Genomic DNA, 21,408 nt, shown 5'->3' on the forward strand with positions numbered 1-21,408 from the left:
TTATATTTTACTTGGGTATCTGGATGGAGGGCTGAGACTGGGTTGCTTTAAGGGTACTGCGTTGTTGGTTTCTGGGCAACCAGTGAGGTAACAAAGAAGCTGTTTTGTGCTGGCTTGGTAAATCTAAGTATTGAAAATATCCACTAGTTTGGGGGATTGTCTGCCCCATTCTTTGCAGGCCACCCCTAATTGAGTGACCTCGGCTGGCCCCCCACTGAGATCTCACAAATGTATAAACAGAAAAATATTTACATGAGAAATAACCCTGTCCCCACAAGCACGTTAGAAAACCCGACTCCAGAGAGCCGTGCCAAGGTACTCACTCTCTGGTTGGAAGAGGATACCGTGCAGCCACACCACCACCAGAGTAGAAGCAAATGTTGAGCCAATCAGTTGCCAGGGTTCAATTCCAGCACATTGTCCATTCACAAAACTCCTTGCTTTTTCTAAATACATGAGGATGATTTCCTTATAAGGAACAAAGGTGTCCTGGGGGGGAAAAAAACCACACAACATATTACAGAAGGTAAGCCCACCCCACACCTTTTCAAATCACTACGAATAAGGGCATTGAAGAGTTGTTCCTAAAATAGACATTGAACTGCCTCCCAGTTAGGTAGAGCTCCTACTGAAAAGAAGGTATTCAATATTACAGTGTTGCCAACTCTCAGAACTTCATCATGAGCCTCTTGATAATTATTGTTTTCCTTAAAGCCCCAGCTCCTAGAGTCAAGGGGATACATGATTATTTCAGCCTCCATTCTTAAAGAAAAAGTAAGTTTCTAGCCCTTGTGGCTGTGGAGAAAACTTCAAAACGTGATCCCGGTGCACCCTAAGGCTCAAAAAGAAGGCAAATAAAAAACACCAAATCTATTATTTTTACATAATCTCATGATTTTAAAGCCCCTCTCATCAGTGATGAGCTGCCAAAATCTTAACAACCGGTTCCCTATAAAAAGTTCTGATTTAAGGGGGGGGAGCGGGGAAGGGGCCAGGGCCGGGGGAGACATACCCGTGGGGCCGGGGTCCCCTACAAGGCCTCGGGCAAATTGCCCCACTTACCCCCCCGGCAACCCTAGAGCTTGCAGCCCCCTCCCCCCTTCCCTTGCTGGCAGCTCAAAGCAGCAGGACGACTCAGGAGCTCAGCTGAGCTGCCCAGCTGCTGGCCATGCTGTGGCTCTTCGGGGTGGGGGAAGCGGAGGAGGGCCCGAGGGAGACATCCTTGTGGGGCCACTTGCCCCCTTCCCTCCGGCCAGCCCTGGAGCTTGCAGCAGGACCCACCCACACACAAACACACCTTGCCGGGCCGCTCAAAAAGCGGCAGCAGGACGACTCCCGAGCTCAGCTCAGCTGTCCAGCTGGTGCCAGCGGCTGGCCACGCTGCAGCTGGGGGGAAGCAGGGGAAGGGCCGGGGGAGCCTCAGCCTCCCCAGCTGGGACTCCTGGGAGCAACAGGATGGTCCGGCCCGTGGACCGGAGTTCTTTGCCCACCCCCTGGCCCTTTAACAACCGGTTCTCCATGGAGGTCTAATTTTAGCAACCGGTTCTTGGGAACCAGCTCCAGCTCACCACTGCCTCCCATGATTTTAGAACATTCGGGGTTGGCAATACTGTGACATACTTCCCACAAGCAGGACAGGCCGTCAGTTGTCATGAGTTGTGTTCCTGATTAGCGTAGGAGGAGCAAGTGCTAAAATATGTACTGTATATACTCGTTCATAAGCCAAATTTTTTTTAGTAAAAAAGGGAAGCACCAGAGAAGGGGGTCGGCTTATGAATGGATATAGAGAGGGAGAGATGGGACACAGCCCCTCCCCCCAACAGAGGGAGCAAGGAGAGGCAGCAGAGCCAGAAGGGAAGAGGCAGGGGCAGTGTCTCTGCTTCTGGCCACGCTGCTCTCCCCGCAGCCTCCAAAGCAGCTGCAGCTCCAGGGCTGGCAGGCTGCAGCCGTGCCACACCACCCCGCCCACCAAAGCACGCTGTGACCATGCCACCCAGCCCAGCCCACTGGAACATGCTGCAGCCGCGCTGCCCGGTCTGGCCCGCCGGAGTAGGCTGCAGCCGCACTGCCCAGCCTGACGGAGCAACTCCGGCCAGGTCAGCGACATCCTCCCCTGGCCCTCCCCAGACAAGGTGGGAGGTGGTCACAGGGGTTACTCCCCTGACTCCCAGCTTCTCCCCCAAAAAACATTTCCCCACCAGTTGCTGTCCCGGCCCATCAGGGTAAGCAGCTGGCGCGCTGGGACACTTTGTTTACTTAGGTTTATCTCCATGCCTGCGGACGCTCGAGGTAAACAAACCATCTCGGCCCACCAGCGGCTTATCCTGATGGCCCGGGAGCCAAAGTTTGCTGACCCCTGAATTATAAGGTTGGCTTATGAACGGGTTATAAAAAAAAATGTCCATTTTTCCTTATCCATCTTGGGGGGGGGGGGGTCGGCTTATAAATGAATTGGCTTATGATCGAGTATATATAATGTTAAGCCTTTTAAAAAAAAAAAAAGAATCATTTTTGGAGCACTCTTCAACAAGAAGTTTTGAGCAGTTCTGACCTGTAAATAGTAAAATTCTGTTTGAGCACTTCCCAATGACTTCAACATTCTGCCTATGGGTATGTATTAGGGACCAAGCTTTTTCTACTGTATTACCTGAAAATCTTACTATTGGGCCCAATAGCAATTAAAATAAAAGACACCCATTCACCACAAAATAGCCAATAGCTTCGTGATTAGAGTGCTCGCCTGGGATATGGAGTGACCCACATTCAAGTCTTCAGTTTGGTGCCAGGGTATTGGCTACTCTGCAATGGGTGGGGTGTTGCTCTAGCTCTCTATTATTATTAGGAAAGGTCTCTTTCATTCCAATACAGAACAGGAAAATTTTTGAAATCTCAGATTTTCACAGGAAAGGAAACTATTTTCCATCCTGCTCTAGTTGCGAGACTCCCATTGAAGGAAGACAGGATTCCCTGCAAGCAATGTTAACGTACATGTACCATACTTTGGAAACCTGTGCAGCACATACAACACCAAATGGATTAGAAATGTTTAATCAGCTCAAACAAAACCATACCATCCCAACAAAAGAATCCACCACAGCTACTTGATGGAATGTATGGATGCACATGTACTTTCCAGTGTGGGCCAGAGAGAATGTTTTGCTGAATGGTTTCTATTTGCTTCAGTAGAGCTGCATTTAGCTACAAGTAGTGGAATTAATATCTATTTGCTTGACAAAGAACAAACTATAGACATATCAAATGTCCCTGTAGGGAAACAAGGATGGCAGCTTAAATCATTACTGATAAAGGCTAGAAGTACTACCACTGGCATCTTAGAAGGTAGTCACATTTCACACTATCCAAGTTCCCATAAAGTTGTTACTTCACTTAGAGCTAAAATCAAGGTGTCCTTTAATCTCATCTTCAGTTCAACTAACAGTGTAAAGGCACAAATCCCTAATTTTTACTTTGCTTGTACTGCCTTCTTGGAAATTTGAACATCTACTCCCCTTCATGGATTTTTAATAGAACAGAAACAAACACTGATGCTTTTGGCTTATTGTCCAGTAGCTGGTGCATGAAAATTGCACAGATCTGGAACACCATTAAGAGGAGGAAGAGCTGCTAGTGCACTACTTTCTTGATTGCCATTTTAAACTCTTAGCAAAGAGAGAGTTGGAGTACCACCAGAAATTAAGTGAGGTTTTAGAACCAAGGATACTCACTAAGTGAATACAATAATATCAAATTGTATTGAGTGGAATCTAAACAGAATGTTCTCCAATTATGTTAGCTTGCCTGACATCAAGCCTTCTGTTTCCACAATCAGCAGCTTTATTTCTCAGAAGACAAAACATTTTAAGATAAGGGCAGACTGTAGCCAGTAACTACATAAAGCTCTTTGGGGAAAATTACAGATTACTTTAGTGATTACACCTAGAGAACCAGAGCGGTTAAGCCTGTGATGGGAGGAACAATTTCTGGTGGCAAATTCACCTCACACAGACCAAGATTTTCAAAACAGGGGTATAAAGGTAGACTCCTAATCCCATATTTAGGCACCAACATTAAGTGGCCTAATTTTCAAAAGCACCGAACATCTAGCTACTCCCATTGAAATTACCACATTCTGCAGTACTCTAGAGTTTCAGGGAGCAAGAAGGATTAGAGTTCTCTATTAGTCGACATAAGCTGCCTTACGTCAACCTAATTATGTCAGCGTACACATTACAGCCTTGTCCTGCCGACGTAAGTGCCCTACTACACCAACATAACTACTCCACCGCCACGAGAGTTATAGGACTTACGTAGGGCAACGCAGTGCCTGTGTAGACACCGTGTTACTTACATCGGCCATTGGCTGTCTTGTCAATTTCAGCGCTCCATGCTGGAGCCCTGAAATTGGTCATATAGCATGGAACCATGAAATTGATAAGAAAGCAGGACAGCTAGAGCCCAGCTCCCCACACAGGCTGCTGCTCCGAGGCTCCCCGCTCAGGGAGCCAAGAAATTCCGGTGGATGCCCCCCTTCCCCCACTCTCATCCAGGAGCAGAGAGCCAAGAGCCCAGGGGGGCAGCTGGACCCCCACCGGGGAGCTGAAAGTCCTGGCTCCCAGGACTTCCCCTCGCGTCCCCCTTCAGTGGGTAGAAGCGCTCCTGATGAGGATACACACCACCAACAGAAGGAGGGTGTGTATGGACATCAGCCACCAACTTAGGGAGTGTCTACACTACAGGCCTAAGTATTAACAAGGTACTACACCAATGAGCTCACAATACTGAAAGACGTCACTGTCAGTGGTAGGATGGCTACAGGCATACACAAAAATGCTACAAAGGCCTGCTCAGCACTTCCTCTGGTCCACTTTACTATAGCCAAGCAAGTCCGTGCTCTGCTCCGCAGCTCAGACTTGTTCTTTAACTCTCAACCTAATTCAAGTCATTATAAGCAACTGCATGCCTGGGTGTGGTACTTGCTGCAAAAACTCCAGTGCATTGTTACAGGACAGTATTTCCAGAGCTACACTTCCAGTTCTATTTTTATCAACTATTAATACTTAATATTGATGCTGTTAACCTTACCTCACACAAGATTTTCTTCCATTTCTAAAACTAAAGCTCTGCAATGAGGTAGCAAGTACTGGGGGGGGGAGAGGATTTTCCCCTACTCCCCAATCATTTTCCTTTGGTTTACTACCTTTAAAAAGTAACTTCAGTTCAGGAAAGAAATGCTGATTCAGTCAGGAGAACCATGAAAAGGGGACAAAAAACAAAAAAACAAGGCAGGTGGAGACCAGGATAGGGAGAGAGTGTATATGGAGTAAGTAATTCAAGCATTATTTATTAATTCTGAGCTTCCTGGATGGTAAAGTGTTGAGCATTTTTAACATGTCAACTGATAATATATTGGGCTTCCCTGCCCAAAAGTAATCAGCAAATTAGAATGCATCACTAATTTTAGAGTTTAATGGGATAAAACCAAACGGTATAAAAAGGAAAGACAGAGTCCACACTAATTCATTCCAATTGGCACTGGACTGTTTGTAAGTCAGTGTAGCAATGCTATTTTCAACCTTACCATAGTTCTACACCGTTTCCTAGCAGCAATGCTAGCTAAATAGCTTGATCCACACAGCCCTTTTAACCCTGCACTCTGCAACACTTGGCAAGTCCCACACGTTTCGCACTTTCCTCTGAGCAGAGCATACAAGGAGGCAGGTTTGCACAGGCCCTAGACAATGATTCTGTGTGTCTTCCATTCTGTCTTTTATGCAATAACTAAGGTTAAGATTGTGTCAGTTATTTTTAGTAAAAGTCACAGACAGGCTGCAGGCAATAGACAAAAAGTCACAAGAGCCCCTGACTTATCTGTGACTTTACTAAAAAATAACCCTGGGGATGGGGAGGGGGGACGACACAGGGTTCCAGGGGAGGAATGACAGCTGGAGTCCCACCGCCATGCAGGGGGGGGGCGGGGCACAGCCCTCACTCCAGCAGCCTCAGCCACAGGGAGAGTGGGGGAGCGTGCACAGCCACCCACGGGCCAGGGGCACATGGCCCTGACCCCAGTCCCAGAGGGGAGGGGAGGTGCATAGCTCCAGACCCAGGTCCCGTTGCTGACAGCCAAAGAAGTTACAAAAGTCTGGTAAAGTCACAGAATCCATGACTGCCACGACCTCCGTGACTAAATCGTATCCTTAGCAATAAGTTCTACTTTTACTGAGGTCAAAGTTCAGATACAACTGTACCATTTGCTAGTTTCAGGACACTAGTACAGAAATGCACTGATTAAATCCTGCAAACCACAGTCCTCTGCCTGAATACAAGAGATAACAATCCCCTCCCTTGTAATCTCTTTCACAGACTGGTTGCATTTATTTTCTTGCTGCTTCTTCCTCCAGCAACACTGGAACTACTGACCATATGTGCTTAAAGGGAATATATTTCTAGCTTTACAAAAGTCAACCAACCCCATTCTCCTCCATAACCCACTCTCCAGGCTGGGTAAGCTTAGTGGCCCGGACAGAATTTAAATCAATCTTTATATAACTATAGAACCTTGTGGAAAAAACAAAAACCCGTTCTATCCGGATTTGTGTGTTGTGGGAGCAACACAAGAGGCTTTATATTTGAGGGCGTGAGTCAGTCAGCTTCTGTGATGATTTTATGCCTTAAAAACTCCAAGTCACTCAAAACTCATGAGCACACTGATACGTTCTTATGTTTCTAATTGCCTGAAACAGTCCCCTAAAGGAGAAATTCACCACGAGGTCATTTATTCCCTGCCTTCCAGAAGGAATGTCCAAATATTTGATAAAACATTCAATTATTTACATTGTTAGGACTTGCAATATTCACTTTTTTTTTTTTTTTTTTTTAATGTAAAGGCATTCAGAAGCCTGGGCAATTGAAGAGCTTTTATCAATAAAGATGGGGAAGACATCCTGATGATCCTACTTTTTAAAGTCCATTAGTTGGTTGGGTTCGTTCCAGGTGTAGCACTCATGCTATCACAAACATATTAACTGTTACCATCTTCCACCTCAAAGGGAATTACACTCAGACAGCACAGTAAAAATCCATCAAAAGGAAATCATACATCTGAGCCAAAGCTAACCAGACTGGACATCATAGTTGTGCCAGAAAAGTATTTTCCTGGCAATGAAGTTTAAAACTTCAGTAGGTCCCTGTGCACCAGATTAACAGACCACACAAGTGATAATGTGGATAACCTTGCTCTGCGCTGCCACAGTGAATAACTAGAAGGTAGGTTTCCATGGGTATCAAAATGACAGCATTTACTAACATTAAATTCACTTATAGGAAGAGCTAAAAATAAGGTCTCTTAAGGAAACAGGATCCCCCCCCCCCCCCGGTAGGATCAATAACATTGTTTGAGGACTAAGACTAGCTTTTTAAAGAAGTATAGGTTTTTTTTTGTAAGTACCAAGAGAAATTCTGTGCTTATTACATCATTAAGGGTATGTTTAGATCCACTTCTAAAGTCCAAATTGTATATTTTGCAGATACCCACATCTCAAAGTATGTGACAGTATGATAGAATGACAATTTCAGCATTTGGGAGGCACATTTTCTGGCTTGGCATACACAGAATACTTAAGTCATCTCATTTTAGCACCCATTTATAATTTCTACAATCATCTCAAAATACTGAATAATTTTTCTTCAAAACATTGAAAAACAGGAACTGAATAATATTTTCTGATGTTTCAATAGACATTATGGCTAACACAGACTTCAGACAAAAATGAATGCAAGCTAACTAATGAATGTTGTATGAAGCAGTGTTTGTTAGACATTATGCCCTAACTTGATTATGTTACCATGTGTAATACCTAGGACTTTGTGCATACTTTATTTGGTCGGTGTGCTATTATTTTTCAGTTCAATGTCATTGGGCTCCTTGGGGTTAAATTAAAGACAGCAAGTGTAGAAATAGTTTTGGTCATGTGTTTACAAACTAGCCTGTTTTGAACTATGATGTATTCTTCACACGTGACAGGCATGAAAATGCTACTCACCTGTCAACTCGTAAACTCCAATTTAAATGCTGTAGTTTTCAAGTAGGAAAGCCTTGTTTACACATCAAGCTGTCTGTTGCTGCCAAGGAGAGTCAGCAGTAAACAGAGCTGGATCAATGTTGAAGACAGCATAGTGCAGTGGCAGTATCATAGCCAATAAAGTTAATCTGAGGTGTGATTATTGCTAGTTGAAAATTTCATGAACTGTGGCTAAATGATATTCACTTATTTTTCAAGCTTGTATATTATCTGATCAGACATTTCTTATGTTTGAGTATTAAGATTTAAGTTGATCATGTTCCTTATTGTCTCACTTTAACAAACTTTGCTTTTTAAACAGATATTGTATCAGATGTGACTACTCAGAGTAAGAATTTCAAACATATACTGGCCTAAATATTGACCCTACTAGCTAGGTGACCTCTATTTGGAGCTAAAAAATAAGCCCAGGTCTGCATTACAAGTTTTTGTCATCACACCTGTGTTGGTCAGGGGTGTGATTAACTGACCAGCTGTGCCAGCAAAAGCCCAAGAGTTTAGCCACAGCTTATACTGGCAAAACTGCAGTTATGGTTGATTTTGCCCTGGGGAGGCCTGGTATAAGCAATGCTGGCAAAAGATGTAAGAAGCATCCATAGTAGGAATGCTCTGCCAGTACAATATACCAGTGAAGTGTTGCTAGTGAAGACCTGATCTAACCAGGTTTTCAGACTGTCTGCCTCAGACAGCCAGAACTTAAGAGTATAAAACTAGAATAATGATTGTTCAATGCTGTCTGCTATTCCAAAGGGAGTTGCATATGTTACACTGAATTATGCCTGAGTAACAACTGTATTCCTAAAAAAAGAACAGGAGTACTTGTGGCACCTTAGAGACTAACAAATTTATTTGAGCATAAGCTTTCGTGGGCTACAGCCCACTTCATCGGATGCACAGACCGGAACATACAGCATGAAGATATTTATACATACAGAGAATATGAAAAGGTGTATCTAGCCATACCAACTGTAAGAGGCCAATCAACTGAGATGAGCTATCAGTAGGAGAAAAAAAAAAAACCTTTGAAGTGATAATCGAGATGACCCATAGAAGGTGTGAGGATACTTAACATGGGGAAATAGATTCAATTAGTGTAATGGCAACCATTCCCAGTCTCTGTTCAAACCTAAGTTAATTGTATCTAATTTGCATATTAATTAAGGAATGCCTACCCAAGGTCTTTATTAGTTTTTATATATTTGAGATATTGCTTAATTTAATTAAACATTTGTTAGTCTGCTGAAGAAGTATTATTCTAATTCTGGGGCTACATGTTGTAGGTAAAACTGGTATGTCAGGCCCCAGCTCCCCAGAAATGAAGCAACTCTGATAGGAAAAGCATGCGCACTTCATGTGTGTGTGCCACCTAACTCTGAACAGTGTGTCATATGACTGGAGAATAGCTAACACTGTGCCTATAGTTAAGATATTTAGAACATATTGTGAAGGAAAGAATAATTAAATTCATAGAAGTAAATGGTAAAGGGGGATGCAATGCAACATGGGTTTGCAAAACATAAATCAGGTTATTCTGACGTGATCTCTTTCTGATTTTTTAGATAACGAAAATGCAATAGATTAATATCCTTGGACTTCAGTAAAGCATTTGACATGGTGCCACATGGGAAATTAATAGATAAATTAGGGAAGATGGGGATCAGTACAAGATGTGTAAGGGGAGAAGGCAACAGGTTGTGCTAAAAGGAGAATTATCAGCCTGGAAGGAGTTACCAATGGAGTTCCTCAAGGATCTGTCTTGGGACCAATCTTATTCAATATTTTTATTGTGACTTTGGTACAAAAAGTAGGTGTGCGCTAGTAAAGTTTGCTGATTATACTAAGCTGGGAGGCATCATCAATACAAAGACAGATTGGAATGTCATACATGAAGATAGGGATGACCTTGAAGACTATGGTGACAGACATGGGATGAAATTCAATAGTACAAACTGCAAGAACATGCACTTTGGAGCTAATAAGAATTTTTGCTACAAGCTGGGGACTAATCAATTGGAAGCAACAGAGGAGGAGAGAGGCCTGGTTGTGAGAGTCAATCAGGATTACTAGCAGCCACTAACGTGATGCAGCTGTGAAAAAGGAAAATGCGATCGTTGGATGTGTCAGGCGGGGCATTTCCAATAAAGATAGAGAAGTATTAATGCTATTATTCAAGGCACTGGTAAGATCTCACTTGGAATGCTGTGTACAAGAAAGATGAATTTAAACAGGTGCAGAGAACAACTGCTGGGATGATCAGGAGAATGGAGAAGGCTGGAAGAGCTTGGCTTGTTTAGTCTTGCAAAAAGAAGGCGGAGAGGAGATAGGATTGCTCTTTATAAATACATCGAGGGTAAACACCAGGGAGGAGGAAGAGCTATTTACATTAATGGAGAATGCTGGCACAAGAACAAATGGATATAAACTGGCCATGAATATATTCAGGCTGGAAATTAGAAGGTGGTTTCTAACCATCAGGGGAGAGAGATTCTTGAACAGCCTCCCAATAGAAATTGGGAGCAAACAACTTAATTCATTTTCAGAGAGAGAGAGAGCTGGACAAATTCATGAGTGCAACTGTATGACAAGGCTGTTTGTGATGGTAGGGGGCAGGGCTCAACAACCCTGGTCACTTTCAGTTTATGTTACTAAAACTCATGCTTCAAGGTTCCAGTTGGCCACCAGCAGGGGTCAGGAGGGATTTTTCCTGCCCCCACCAATGGATTCTCAGAGGGATGTTTTTGTTTTTTTAAATCTCTTTCCTCTGAAGCATCAGAAGATTGCCACAGCTGCAGACGGAACATTCAGGGGGTGGGCCAGGGCTCTGAGGTGACAGTGAGCATTCCCTCAGGTGCTTGGCTGGCTAGTTTCTGCTCAAATGCTCAGGGTCTAATTGATCACCATAGGTGGGGCTGGGAAGGAATTTTCCCCCAGGTCAAACTGACAGTGACCTTGGGAAATATTTCACCTTCACCACCTTGGTACAGGTATCTTGCCAGAATTATCTGGGTATTTCTCACACTCGTTTCGCTGTCATTGTGCGAGACGCAGGCCCTGGTGCTCCTCGGTCTCTCCTGTTCTCTGCCCGTGGTACATAATAGTCTAGTCTCCTGTGTGCTGTAATATCTTGGTCTTGATTGTTGTGTTTGGTGCAGGGGTAGATAACTTACGGCCCGTGGGCCGTGTCCGGCCCATCAGAACTTTTAATCTGGCCCTCGAGATCCTGCCAGGAACTGGGGTCGGGTGCTTTCTGTGTGGCTCCCGAAAGAAGTGGGATGTCCTCCCTCCAGCTCCTATGTGTAGGGGCAGCCAGGGGGCTCTGCATGCTGCCCCCCGCAGCTCCCATTGGCCAGGAGCCACGGCCAATGGGAGCTGCGGGGTGGTGCCTGCAGATGGAGCAGCAGGGTGGTGCCACCTGGCCGCGCCTCCGCGCAGGAGCCGGAGGGGTCATACCGCTACTTCCGGGAACTGCTTGAGGTAAGCACCACCCGGAGACTGCACCCCTGAGCCCCCAACCACGCCCCAACCCCCTGCCCCAGGCCTGATCCCCCTCTCAGCCTCCAAACCCCTAGGTCCCAGCCCGGAGCACCCTCCTGCACCCCAAATCCCTCATCCTCAGCCCCACCCCAGAGCCTGCTCCCCCAGCTGGAGCTCTCACCCTCCTCCCAGACCCAACCCCCAATTTCGTGAGCATTCATGGCCTGCCCTACAATTTCTATACCCAGATGTGGCCCTCCGGCCAAAAAGTTTGCCCACCCCTGGTTTAGTGTTTGGGTGCTGGGTGTATTGGTGGCCTGTGATATATAGAGGTCAGCCTAAGTGATCTAGTGGTCTCTTCTGGTCTTAGATTTTATGACCGGCCACTTATTCAGTTACGTGAATGTTAAATTTATTCCCAAAACCACTACACTGAAATGAATATAAAAAGCTATCATTTAGAAAGAAAAACTTCTTTGCCAGATTAAATTCTATGCTAGACTAAAGGTAAAGGTATGGAAACTGAAAGAACCCCCATATGTACCAACCGCTCCAGCAAATCAGGATCACTGGCTATGCAAAGGACCATTATAGGTCAAGCACAAAAATATATTGAGGCAGAATAAACAGAGCAGTAACTAAGAATAAAACAGAAGAATTCTAAGTTCCACTTTACAAAGGAAAAACAAAACCATTAAAAGCGAGACAGGGGCCGACTTTAAGCATGTCCTAAAGAATGTGTAATTATATGAAGTGCCCAAGGGAACCCAAGAGCAAGACAAAGATAAGTAAAGGCTAAGATTTCACATGCAAAACCAAAGATTTTGATCAAAAAGTCAAACCCCAGAAACCTGTCAGCCCTTACAGTTGTCCCAGCTAGAAAGCTGACAAGAGATTAAATTCTGACCACCTTAGATAAACAAGAATTACACTCCAATTGCAAAGTGACAGCATTTACTCTGAATCAGCAGCAAATTGTTGTGTATGCTAATTTACTAAAATAAACTGCATTTACAAAAACATACATTTCTCAGAGGTAAAGTTTTCAAGAGCACCTAAAGGACAGAGCCCAAGTTACTTATGAAAATGGACTCAGCTTCATTTTGATAGGCTATGATTTTCTAGGTGGCACATCCTCTCTCAACAGACTTGGTAACATTTTAAAGCTCCTAATTCACTTTTGAAAAAGGCACATAGGAGCCAAAGTCACTTAGGCAGTTCTGAAAATTTTACCCCAAGTCTCTTAAGAAAAAAATTGATGGGTTTCCAAGTGGCAGCTCTTACCAATAGGAGGCTAACTCTCTTGATTGATTTAAGGGCTATTCACTTTACCTCTAGATTCCCAAAGTGAACCCATTCTCCCAGGTCACAGAAGAGCAGAGACTTGAAAGCTCTCCGGATACAGAACACCAGTGTGTTCAGTTTTGTTTTCTATGACTTATCTGTAGAAACCTGTTGACTGATTTGGTTTGCACTTTGCGTGTTGTGGATCATAATGTACTTTCTCATGCCTCTCTAGAGCACAAAACTCTTTACCCTTTATGCAGCACCATGCAAAGGTATCAGCAGCATTAGATACTGAAATCTAGTAGTAGACAATTGTAAAGCAGACTAGACCATTGTAATTGTGCTTTTTTGATGAATTCTAGCACAAGGCCTGGCACAGTTAACCAATACAGTAGAACCTCAAAGTTACGCACACCTCAGGAATGGAAGTTGTTTGTAACGCTGAACAAAACATTATGGTTCTTTCAAAAATTTACAATTGAATGTTGATGTAATACAGCTTTGAAACTACACTATGCAGAAAAACGCTGCTTTCCTTTTATTTTTTCAGTAGTTTACATTTAACAAAGAACTGTATTTGCTTGGAGTGGGGCGGTCTCTGCTGCTGCCTGATTGTGTACTTCCGGTTCTAAATGAGGCATGTGGTTGACTGGTCAGTTTGTAACTCTGGTGTTCATAACCCTGAGGCACTACTGTAGTTACGCAAAACCATTAATATAATCTCCAATTTAATGAAACTATTACATATTAAGGATCCACCTTCTCTGTGACAATCACAACACAGAAACCTTCCCTTCTAAATACTGTCATAATAACAAGAGGTTTTGCAATACGCCTCAATGCAGGTCATATGCCCTTACTGACATTTTGCATACATGGATCATTCTTGCTCAGCTTGAAGGGACACAGTCTCAAAATGCAAAACTTCCAAGTTATATTTGCATGCACATTTTATGAAATAAGAATTTCATTGCTCTTTTACAAACAACAACAACAAAAACCCAAGACACTACAAATCATGCCAGCTGCCAACAGGCCAGGCCATATGCTGTTCTCAAAAAAACACCCAATTTTGAGAAGCCTTAATTTCAGTTTCTCCACTCCACAGACTTCATTATAAAACTGAAGAAAACATAAAAGTGTTGCTTATAGTTCTTTGAGAGAGCCCATTTGATAGAAATGCCATGAGAGCATTTATTCTATAGAAAGAGCAGCCGGGCCATTAATACCCTAGAACAAAACTGGCAACTTTAAAAAAAAAAAAAAGTTTCTTTAATCTCTTAAGAGAAGGGGAAAGAATTAAAATATTTTGAGTATGCTATTATTTACAAAGAGATGGGGAAACACAGATAAGAATTCAGAGAGATTATGTTGTTTAAGTTTTTTAATTAAGTTTCCTAATTTAGTCTTACTTCCAAAATGGGCTCTGCCGTATGAGGAAGAGGGAGACGTCTATGCTGGTTTCATTAGGTTCTGCAGCACTTCGACAATTTAAAAGATTTTTCTAAGGAACAAAATAATCCTGTGAGAATCACTGCTTTCACCCTGTAATGGCTGAAATAACCAAGGCATTGTCTACACGGAGTTGTCAACAAAACTTATGTTGACCAAAAAGTGCCATAATTACATCACTATTGCATGTTCACCCTATGCTCCCTCTGTGGCCAGAGTGCAACCACAGTTGGTGCTCTAGCATCGGCAATGAGAGCAGTGCTCTGTGGGTAGCTATCTCACATGTGGGAAGGTGGAGTGAACCACAACACATCAAAGGTACGGGCTCAACATCCCATGATGCATTATTTTCTGTCCTCACATTCCATGGATTTCCAACTGCTTTTCGCATTTTTCAACAGCCCCTGTTTACTGTGCACTCGCCATCTCTGTGCGACAGGATGGATCCTGCACTGCTCTCTACTGTTGTGGTAACTTAACACATTGCGCACGGTCATGCAGTACATCATGAGCTCCCAATATGAACAGGAATCAGAGTTGCCTGACTGTTGTGTGCCATGGAAAGAAACAACACCAGATTACTTTTGGCATTCATGGAGCACCTGCACACAATGAAACATTGTTTTGGGGCTCTGGAAACAAGCATAGGGTGGTGGGATTGCATCATTATGCAGGTCTGGGATGACGAGCAGTGGCTACAAAACTTTCAGATGAGGAAAGCCACCTCCCTGGAACGATGTGTGGAGCTCGCCCCAGCCCTACGGTGCAAGGACACCAAAATGAAAGCAGCCCTCTAGGTGGAGAAGCACGTGGCGATTGCAGCATGGAAGCACGCAACTCCAGATTGCTACCAGTCAGTTGCGAATCAGTTTGAAGTTGGGAAGTCGAGTGTTGGGGCTGCGTTAATGCAAGCGTGCAAGGCCATTAATTGCATCCCGCTACAAAGGACCGTGACTCTCGGCAATGTGCGTGAAATAGTGGATAACTTTGCGGAAATAGAATTCCCTAACTGCAGTGGGGCGATAGATGGAACACATATTCCAATTCTGGCTCTGGACCGTCTTGCGAAGGAGTACATCAATAGAAAGGGTACTTCTCCAGGGTACTGCAGGTGCTTGTTGATCACCAGGGGCATGTCACTAGGGTGGACCAAGAAGGTGCATGACGCACACATTTTCAGGAACACTGGCCTGTACAGAAAATGGTAAGCATGGACTTTTTTTTCCAGATCAGAAGAGTCCAGTGAGGGATGTTAAAATGCCGAGTGATCCTGGGAGACCCCTTACTCCCATGGCTCATGAAGCCTTACACAGGAAACCTGGAGAGCAGCAAGGAGCGCTTCAACAACAGGCTGAGTAGGTGCAGAATGACCATGGAATGTGCGTTTGGCAGATTAAAAGCAGGCTGGCACTGCCTTTATGGCAAGTTAGATCTAAATGAGGAAAACATTCCCATGGTCACAGGAGCCTGCTGCTCGCTCCATAATCTTTTGAGGCTAAGGGAAAACTTGCCCCAGGAGTGGAGCACTGAGGCAGGTCCCCTGGCTGCTGATTTTGAGCAGCCTATACAGTGGCTATTAGAGGGGCGCAACGGGAGGGAGAGGGGTACAATTCAAATCAGGGAGGCTTTGAGGCAACATTTCAATAATGAGCACCAGTAACAGAAATCTTCCATGCTTCATTAATTTTATTTATCTTATTTTGCCTAAAACTTGTGATGATTCCTGAGTAGGATTTGTAATAAGCAAATGATGAAACTGCACGTATGTACTACCAGCAGCAATCACTATGTGTAGTACACAAATAAAGGTTGGTTTCCTTTCAGAGAGTTTGTTTTTATTAAACACCAATTAACACACACAAAAGCTTTGGTGGGAAGAGAGGTAACGGTGCAGGGCACTGGAGGCTTTCACAGCTGTGCATAAGTCCAACTATCTTTTTGGAAGCTGTCTGAAGAAGTGGAGTGAACGAGATACCGAAATGTTCTGGACAGTTGCAAGGAATGTGAGGAAAAAGCTTGGGGAAGGAATGGAAAACAATTCTGTATCGCCTGCCGGGGGGTGGGGGGGGAAGCAGCAGCAAGCATGCATCTGTTCTGACTGTAGCATGATTATGGACTTCGGCCTGGTCTACACTGGGGGGGGGTTGAACTAAGGTACGCAAGTTTAGCTGAACTCGAACTACCTTAGTTCGAACTACTCACCCGTCCAGACACGGCGGGATCGAAGTCCGCAGCTCCCCTGTCAACTCCGCCACCGCCGTTCGCGGTAGTGGAGTTCCGGAGTCAACGGGAGCGCGTTCGGAGTTTGATATATCGCGTCTAGATGAGACGCGATATATCGAACTCCGAGAAGTCGAACACTACCCGCCGACCCGGGCGGGTAGTATAGACGTAGCCTTCAACATCTCTGTTTACTCCTCCACCACTTTTATTATCTGCTCACGGGCATTTAGAATGAGCGCCTCACTGTCCTTTCTGTCCCGCCTTTTCAAGAACAAGTTAAGATAAGGTACTCTCAATGCACTCTTAGAAAAAGGGACTAAGATCAAAACAGACTTTGATCATGCAGTATGGCTTCTAGAACACAAGGCCAGTCTAGATCATCACACCCTGATCATATTGTGAAGTGTTTATGTAGTTCAAAAAAAAAGTTAGCAGGACAGTTAAATGCTGTTCTGCTGTTAGAATGCAAGTTCTGTGGAAGAGAGTCCACGTATTACAAGTTTGAAGAGAGTCAGAGGTATGCCAATCAGTAAGTAATATGCTACACCTAGCAATTTTTCAAGAGATCCTGATCCAAGAGCAGCCTAACCGGTGAAGTTACTTGCTCCATCGCTTTTGGCAAAAGAAAAAATAGGTTCTGTTTGTGTCAAGTGACCTCTTGCACATGCCATACTTTTGTGTCAGCCCTTGCTATTGCAAAGTTTCCTCAATATAATGTGGTATTGCTCATATCCTATAAATGGATATATAGGCAATACCAGACATTACTTCACTGAAATTCTAACACTAAACAGAAACCACAAGTCACATTCCCCTGCTATGCAGATCCGGCCACCAGATCACAAGACGAGGAGAGAGAGAGATAAGAGAATGAACAAGTAGGATCATATCAGTCACCATAAAATCTTTTGTTCTACCTTCTGTAATACTCTATATTTTACCTTGAAAGGGCCTGTGGCTAAAAAATAAGAGCATGGTAACTGGTTTAAGAAGACGTTTGGTCATGCATTTAGTATTTAAATGCATACCCAGGACACTGCTATTGCAAAATACTCTGGAATACATACAATACAATCAGAACACTAGTACTGAGGGAACAGCTACTGTGTAATGCATTTTTGACAGCTGATTGGATTTTGAAAATCCCACACTGTCTCTCAGACTCCCTTTTCCACAATCCAAACTTCACTAAAAGGTAAGCAGTTTCCGTAGCAAGTGCCTTCGCATGCATACACACATACATCTGAGCTCTTTGCTTTCTGCATATAGTTCCCCATCCCCAATCTACCCAAGGGAATCACTGTACTAAACTCTGCAGAGCATTTTCATTCTCTGAAACACTCTTCCTAGAACATTGTAAAACTCGTATTTAAGGATGCTGCCCAGCACAAGTAAGGGGAGGTAAAACCAGCCATCCCACTCTTAATGTCAAACAAGTCTGCCAATCACTATATTTACCTTATATACAGAAAAGGAGATCAGAGTCATATAAGAGAGTATGGGCATGGCTACAATGGAAACTTCAAAGCACTGTCGCAGGAATGCTCCCGCAGCAGCACTTTAAAGTGAAAGTGTGTGGTCACGCATGAGCACCGGGAGAGAGCTCTCCCAGTGCTCCTGGTAATCCACCTCCACGAGGGGATTAGCTCCCAGCGCTCAGAGCCAGTCTACACTAGCGCTTTAAAGTGCTCAGACTTGCTGTGCTCAGGGAGGTGACAAATGTATGTAACTTTAGCGCCCTCGTGGCCAAGATGGAGTCTGCTCTGCAGGCAGCTCTGGCCAAGAGACAGCGCGCGCAGGAATGCAGCAGGAGAAATCCCTTCCACCCCAGGGGCACCTGTTCCAAACCCCCAGAGTGAACACACACACACACAGGAAAAGTACAATGGATGTAACAAAGAGAGATATTTATTTACAGAGGGCTGGGAGGAGGAAAACAACAAGGGGAAATATAGGGGGAGCAGTAAAACAGGGCTGCATTCAAACCAAGGCCCCACGGGCCCAGTGGTAGCACAGTCTGGAAGGGCAGACACTAAGCAATGTGTCTGCGCACAGAGTTCAGGAGGCCTGAGCAAAGTTCCAGTCTGGTGGTGAGTCTTGGGTGCTCCTGGTCGTCTTCGGCGCCAGTGAACTCTCCCCAGCAAACCCCTCCGGTGCCCTCTTCTGCCACTCTCTGCAAAGCCACACAGAGCGACCACCTCCCCACTTAACTATCTAGCAGCCTCCCTCCTTATTCCCAGTGCAGAGTCACAAGCCCCAGTATTCACAGCCCCAGGCAGCTCCGGGCAGCCGTGATCCTGGGTCCAGCTCCGGCCTGTCCTTCTCGGGTGATTCCCCCCGGCACAGGGCTCCTCCTGGCTCCTGTCCTGGGCTGTCCCCCATCGGGCCTGTCCTCCTCAGGCAGGTTCTCTCTGCTTCCTTCTCCAGGGCCAGCCATGCTGCTTCTCCTCTCTCTCCCTTCAGCTCCAGCCCTGCCCCCTGGAGTTTCCCTCCTTTTTCTTACTCTCCCCCTCCCCCTTGGGAAAAAGATTTAAAGGGGCCATGCTCTCTAGACCCCAAAGGGGTTACATGTAGACAAGCCCTATGTGAAAATAAGTTGAACTACAACAGAGTAACATCCAAGAAGTAATAGCTGTCTTTGGAAAGACAGGATTTTGAGTTTTAGGATACAGTTCCTGGCAATCAGGTTTATAAACAACCCACATGCTTGTTCTTCAGCCCCAATCCCCAAATTCTAGCCCTGCTTTTAATCTCCTCTGGATATCATCTTATCTGATCCTCCCCAGGCCACCACACAAAAACCCTTTTGATTGTTGCTATAGAAAAAGTTCACTTTTATAGCAGCAGAACACAGCCCCAAGAGGGCAGTCAGATTGAGAGAGCCTAATATAAGGGAACATTGCAAAATTACACCTTTTAAATAATTAAGTACACAAAACACACAACAAGCCATAGAAATGAGCAACGCATGACGCGGTCAAATGACAGCTTACTATCCCACAACACTTAATAAATAAAACTAGAATATGAAGAAGGTGCAAGTGTGTCTGAAATAAAGAGGAATCAATCTTCAAAGAGATCAGTTTCTCTGATATATACTGGTGTGGGGGATAAAAGGGGAACAATGGATGAAAAAGATCAGTTTTCTCTGTGTTAATTGTCTAGATGGGCAAACACACTTCAGGGGGAAACAGCTGTAGAAGCAAATCCCTTGGAGAGAGAGGAAGATGGCAGGGGTCCCAACCCAGTTAACTCTAACACAGGATATATTCTTTCTGATAGGTGCTCTTGCCTTACTGAACAAGCCCACCACTAGAAATGCTTTGTGAAACTACTGCCTCCAAAGCACGACTTAATTATTCACACATTTAACAAGCCCCAGAAGTTCCAATGACTTCCCATTCCTGGATCTAAGAACATAAGAATGGCCCTACTGGGGCAGATCAAAGGTCCATCTAGCCCAGCATCCTGTCCTCTGACAGTGGCCAAGGACAGGTGCCCCAGAGGGAACGAACAGAACAGGTAATCATCAAATGATCTATCCCTGTCACTCATTCCCAGCTTCTGATAAACAGGCTAGGGACACCATCCCTGCCCATCCTGGCTAATGGCAATATATGGACCTATCCTCCATGAATTTATCTAGTTCTTTTTTGAACATCCTCTGGAAAACAGTTCCACACAGGTTGACTGTGCCTTGTGTGAAATATACAAGAATGGCAGTTTGCAAATCCTCATCAGAACCTGAAATCGCTCTGTAGCAATAGGGCAGTCCTGCCTTTGTCCAATATGTTTTACTCTTCTAAGGCCACAGCTACACACAAAGTTGCACTGGTTTAACAAGAGTTAAACTCATGTAACTTCACAGGTAGACACACTTATCTTGGTTTAACCCCAGTTTATTTCAGGTGCAAGCTACACCAACACATCCGGTTTTAAAACAACGTAAGAGCGTGCAGAGATACACAAACTCGCACCGATTTCACTGAAGTCAGTTTTCCACTAAACCAGTACAACTTCTACGTCTAGGCAAGAGCTCGGCTGGTACAACCTCACTGCATAACCTCCTGGCGTGACCGAGAAACTAAAGACGCTACCACCTTTCAGAAGCCAGGTTAACCCCACGGTCGTCACCAGCTCCCCCGAGAGCCCCCTCTCCCCGGGGGGCGGCACAGCACCCGCGGGGGGGGGGGGGGTCACACCGCCGCAAGAGACACACGGACACTTACGACCAACCGGGCCGGGGCTGCCCCTGAAACCCCCCTAAAGCCCAGGCGACAGCCCGAGCGGGCGCGGCCCCTGACCCGGCCCGGCTCACGGCGATCCTCGCCGCCAGCTACCGGGGGAAAGGGCCGGTGCTCACCATCTTCGCCGGCTGCTCCGCGCAGGGGCCGCTCGGGACGGGATTCGCCTCCTCCCCGGGCCCGCCCCACGCTCAGCTCAGCCCACCCGGGCGCTGCGCTGCGGCTCGGCTCGGCTCGGCGGCGGGCCCCGGCGCGCAGGCCAGGCTGAGATTGGGAGCAGCGCCACTCGCGGTGCCTCTGCTGCCGGCCCGGAAATGGCCCCATCGCCCGGGCCCCGCTCCCTCAGCGCTCGGAGAAAATGGCCCCGCCCGCCACCAGGGAGGCGGCTCAGCGCCCCCTGCTGGGGCAGAATTGATCCGACGACACTCCAGCCGCCGGGCACCCAATTGCCCCCAGGCAGCCCTGCGCCCCCCCCCCCCGTTAGCCCCTCGCCCCAAGACAGGGCAGAACCTACAGCTCCTCAGCCTGGCATTGCTTTGACCGGACGGTGGGTTGGTGTCATCTCTCCCCTGCAACCAGCCCCCCTGGCCCGGTTCTCCCTGCCCCTCACCTAGCACAGCAGGTCAGGGGCTACCCTTTCTTCCTGC

The 21,408-nt window shown here is 45.6% G+C and overlaps 1 protein-coding gene and 1 pseudogene across 2 annotated transcripts in view; one reads left to right on the plus strand and one right to left on the minus strand.

Moving 5' to 3' along the window:
- SGPL1 (sphingosine-1-phosphate lyase 1) overlaps positions 1–21,076 on the minus strand; it is a 52,224-nt gene extending 31,148 nt beyond the window's left edge. The window contains exons 1-2 of one of the 2 annotated variants that reach the window (XM_045023970.1): positions 20,881–21,076; positions 324–489 (exon numbers count right to left, since the gene is read on the minus strand). In XM_045023970.1, coding sequence (XP_044879905.1) covers positions 324–489; positions 20,881–20,883 — 169 coding nt within the window. In that variant the 5' untranslated portion in view covers positions 20,884–21,076. Of the gene's footprint in view, positions 1–323; positions 490–20,880 lie in introns of those variants that run through there. The other variant, XM_045023972.1, reaches the window with a different exon arrangement.
- Positions 8,170–8,301, plus strand: LOC123375224 (annotated as a pseudogene).
- Positions 21,077–21,408: the final 332 nt, after the last annotated feature.

This window comes from Mauremys mutica, chromosome 7 (genome assembly GCF_020497125.1).
Source record: "Mauremys mutica isolate MM-2020 ecotype Southern chromosome 7, ASM2049712v1, whole genome shotgun sequence".
In the NCBI taxonomy this organism is placed as follows: Eukaryota; Metazoa; Chordata; order Testudines; family Geoemydidae; genus Mauremys; species Mauremys mutica.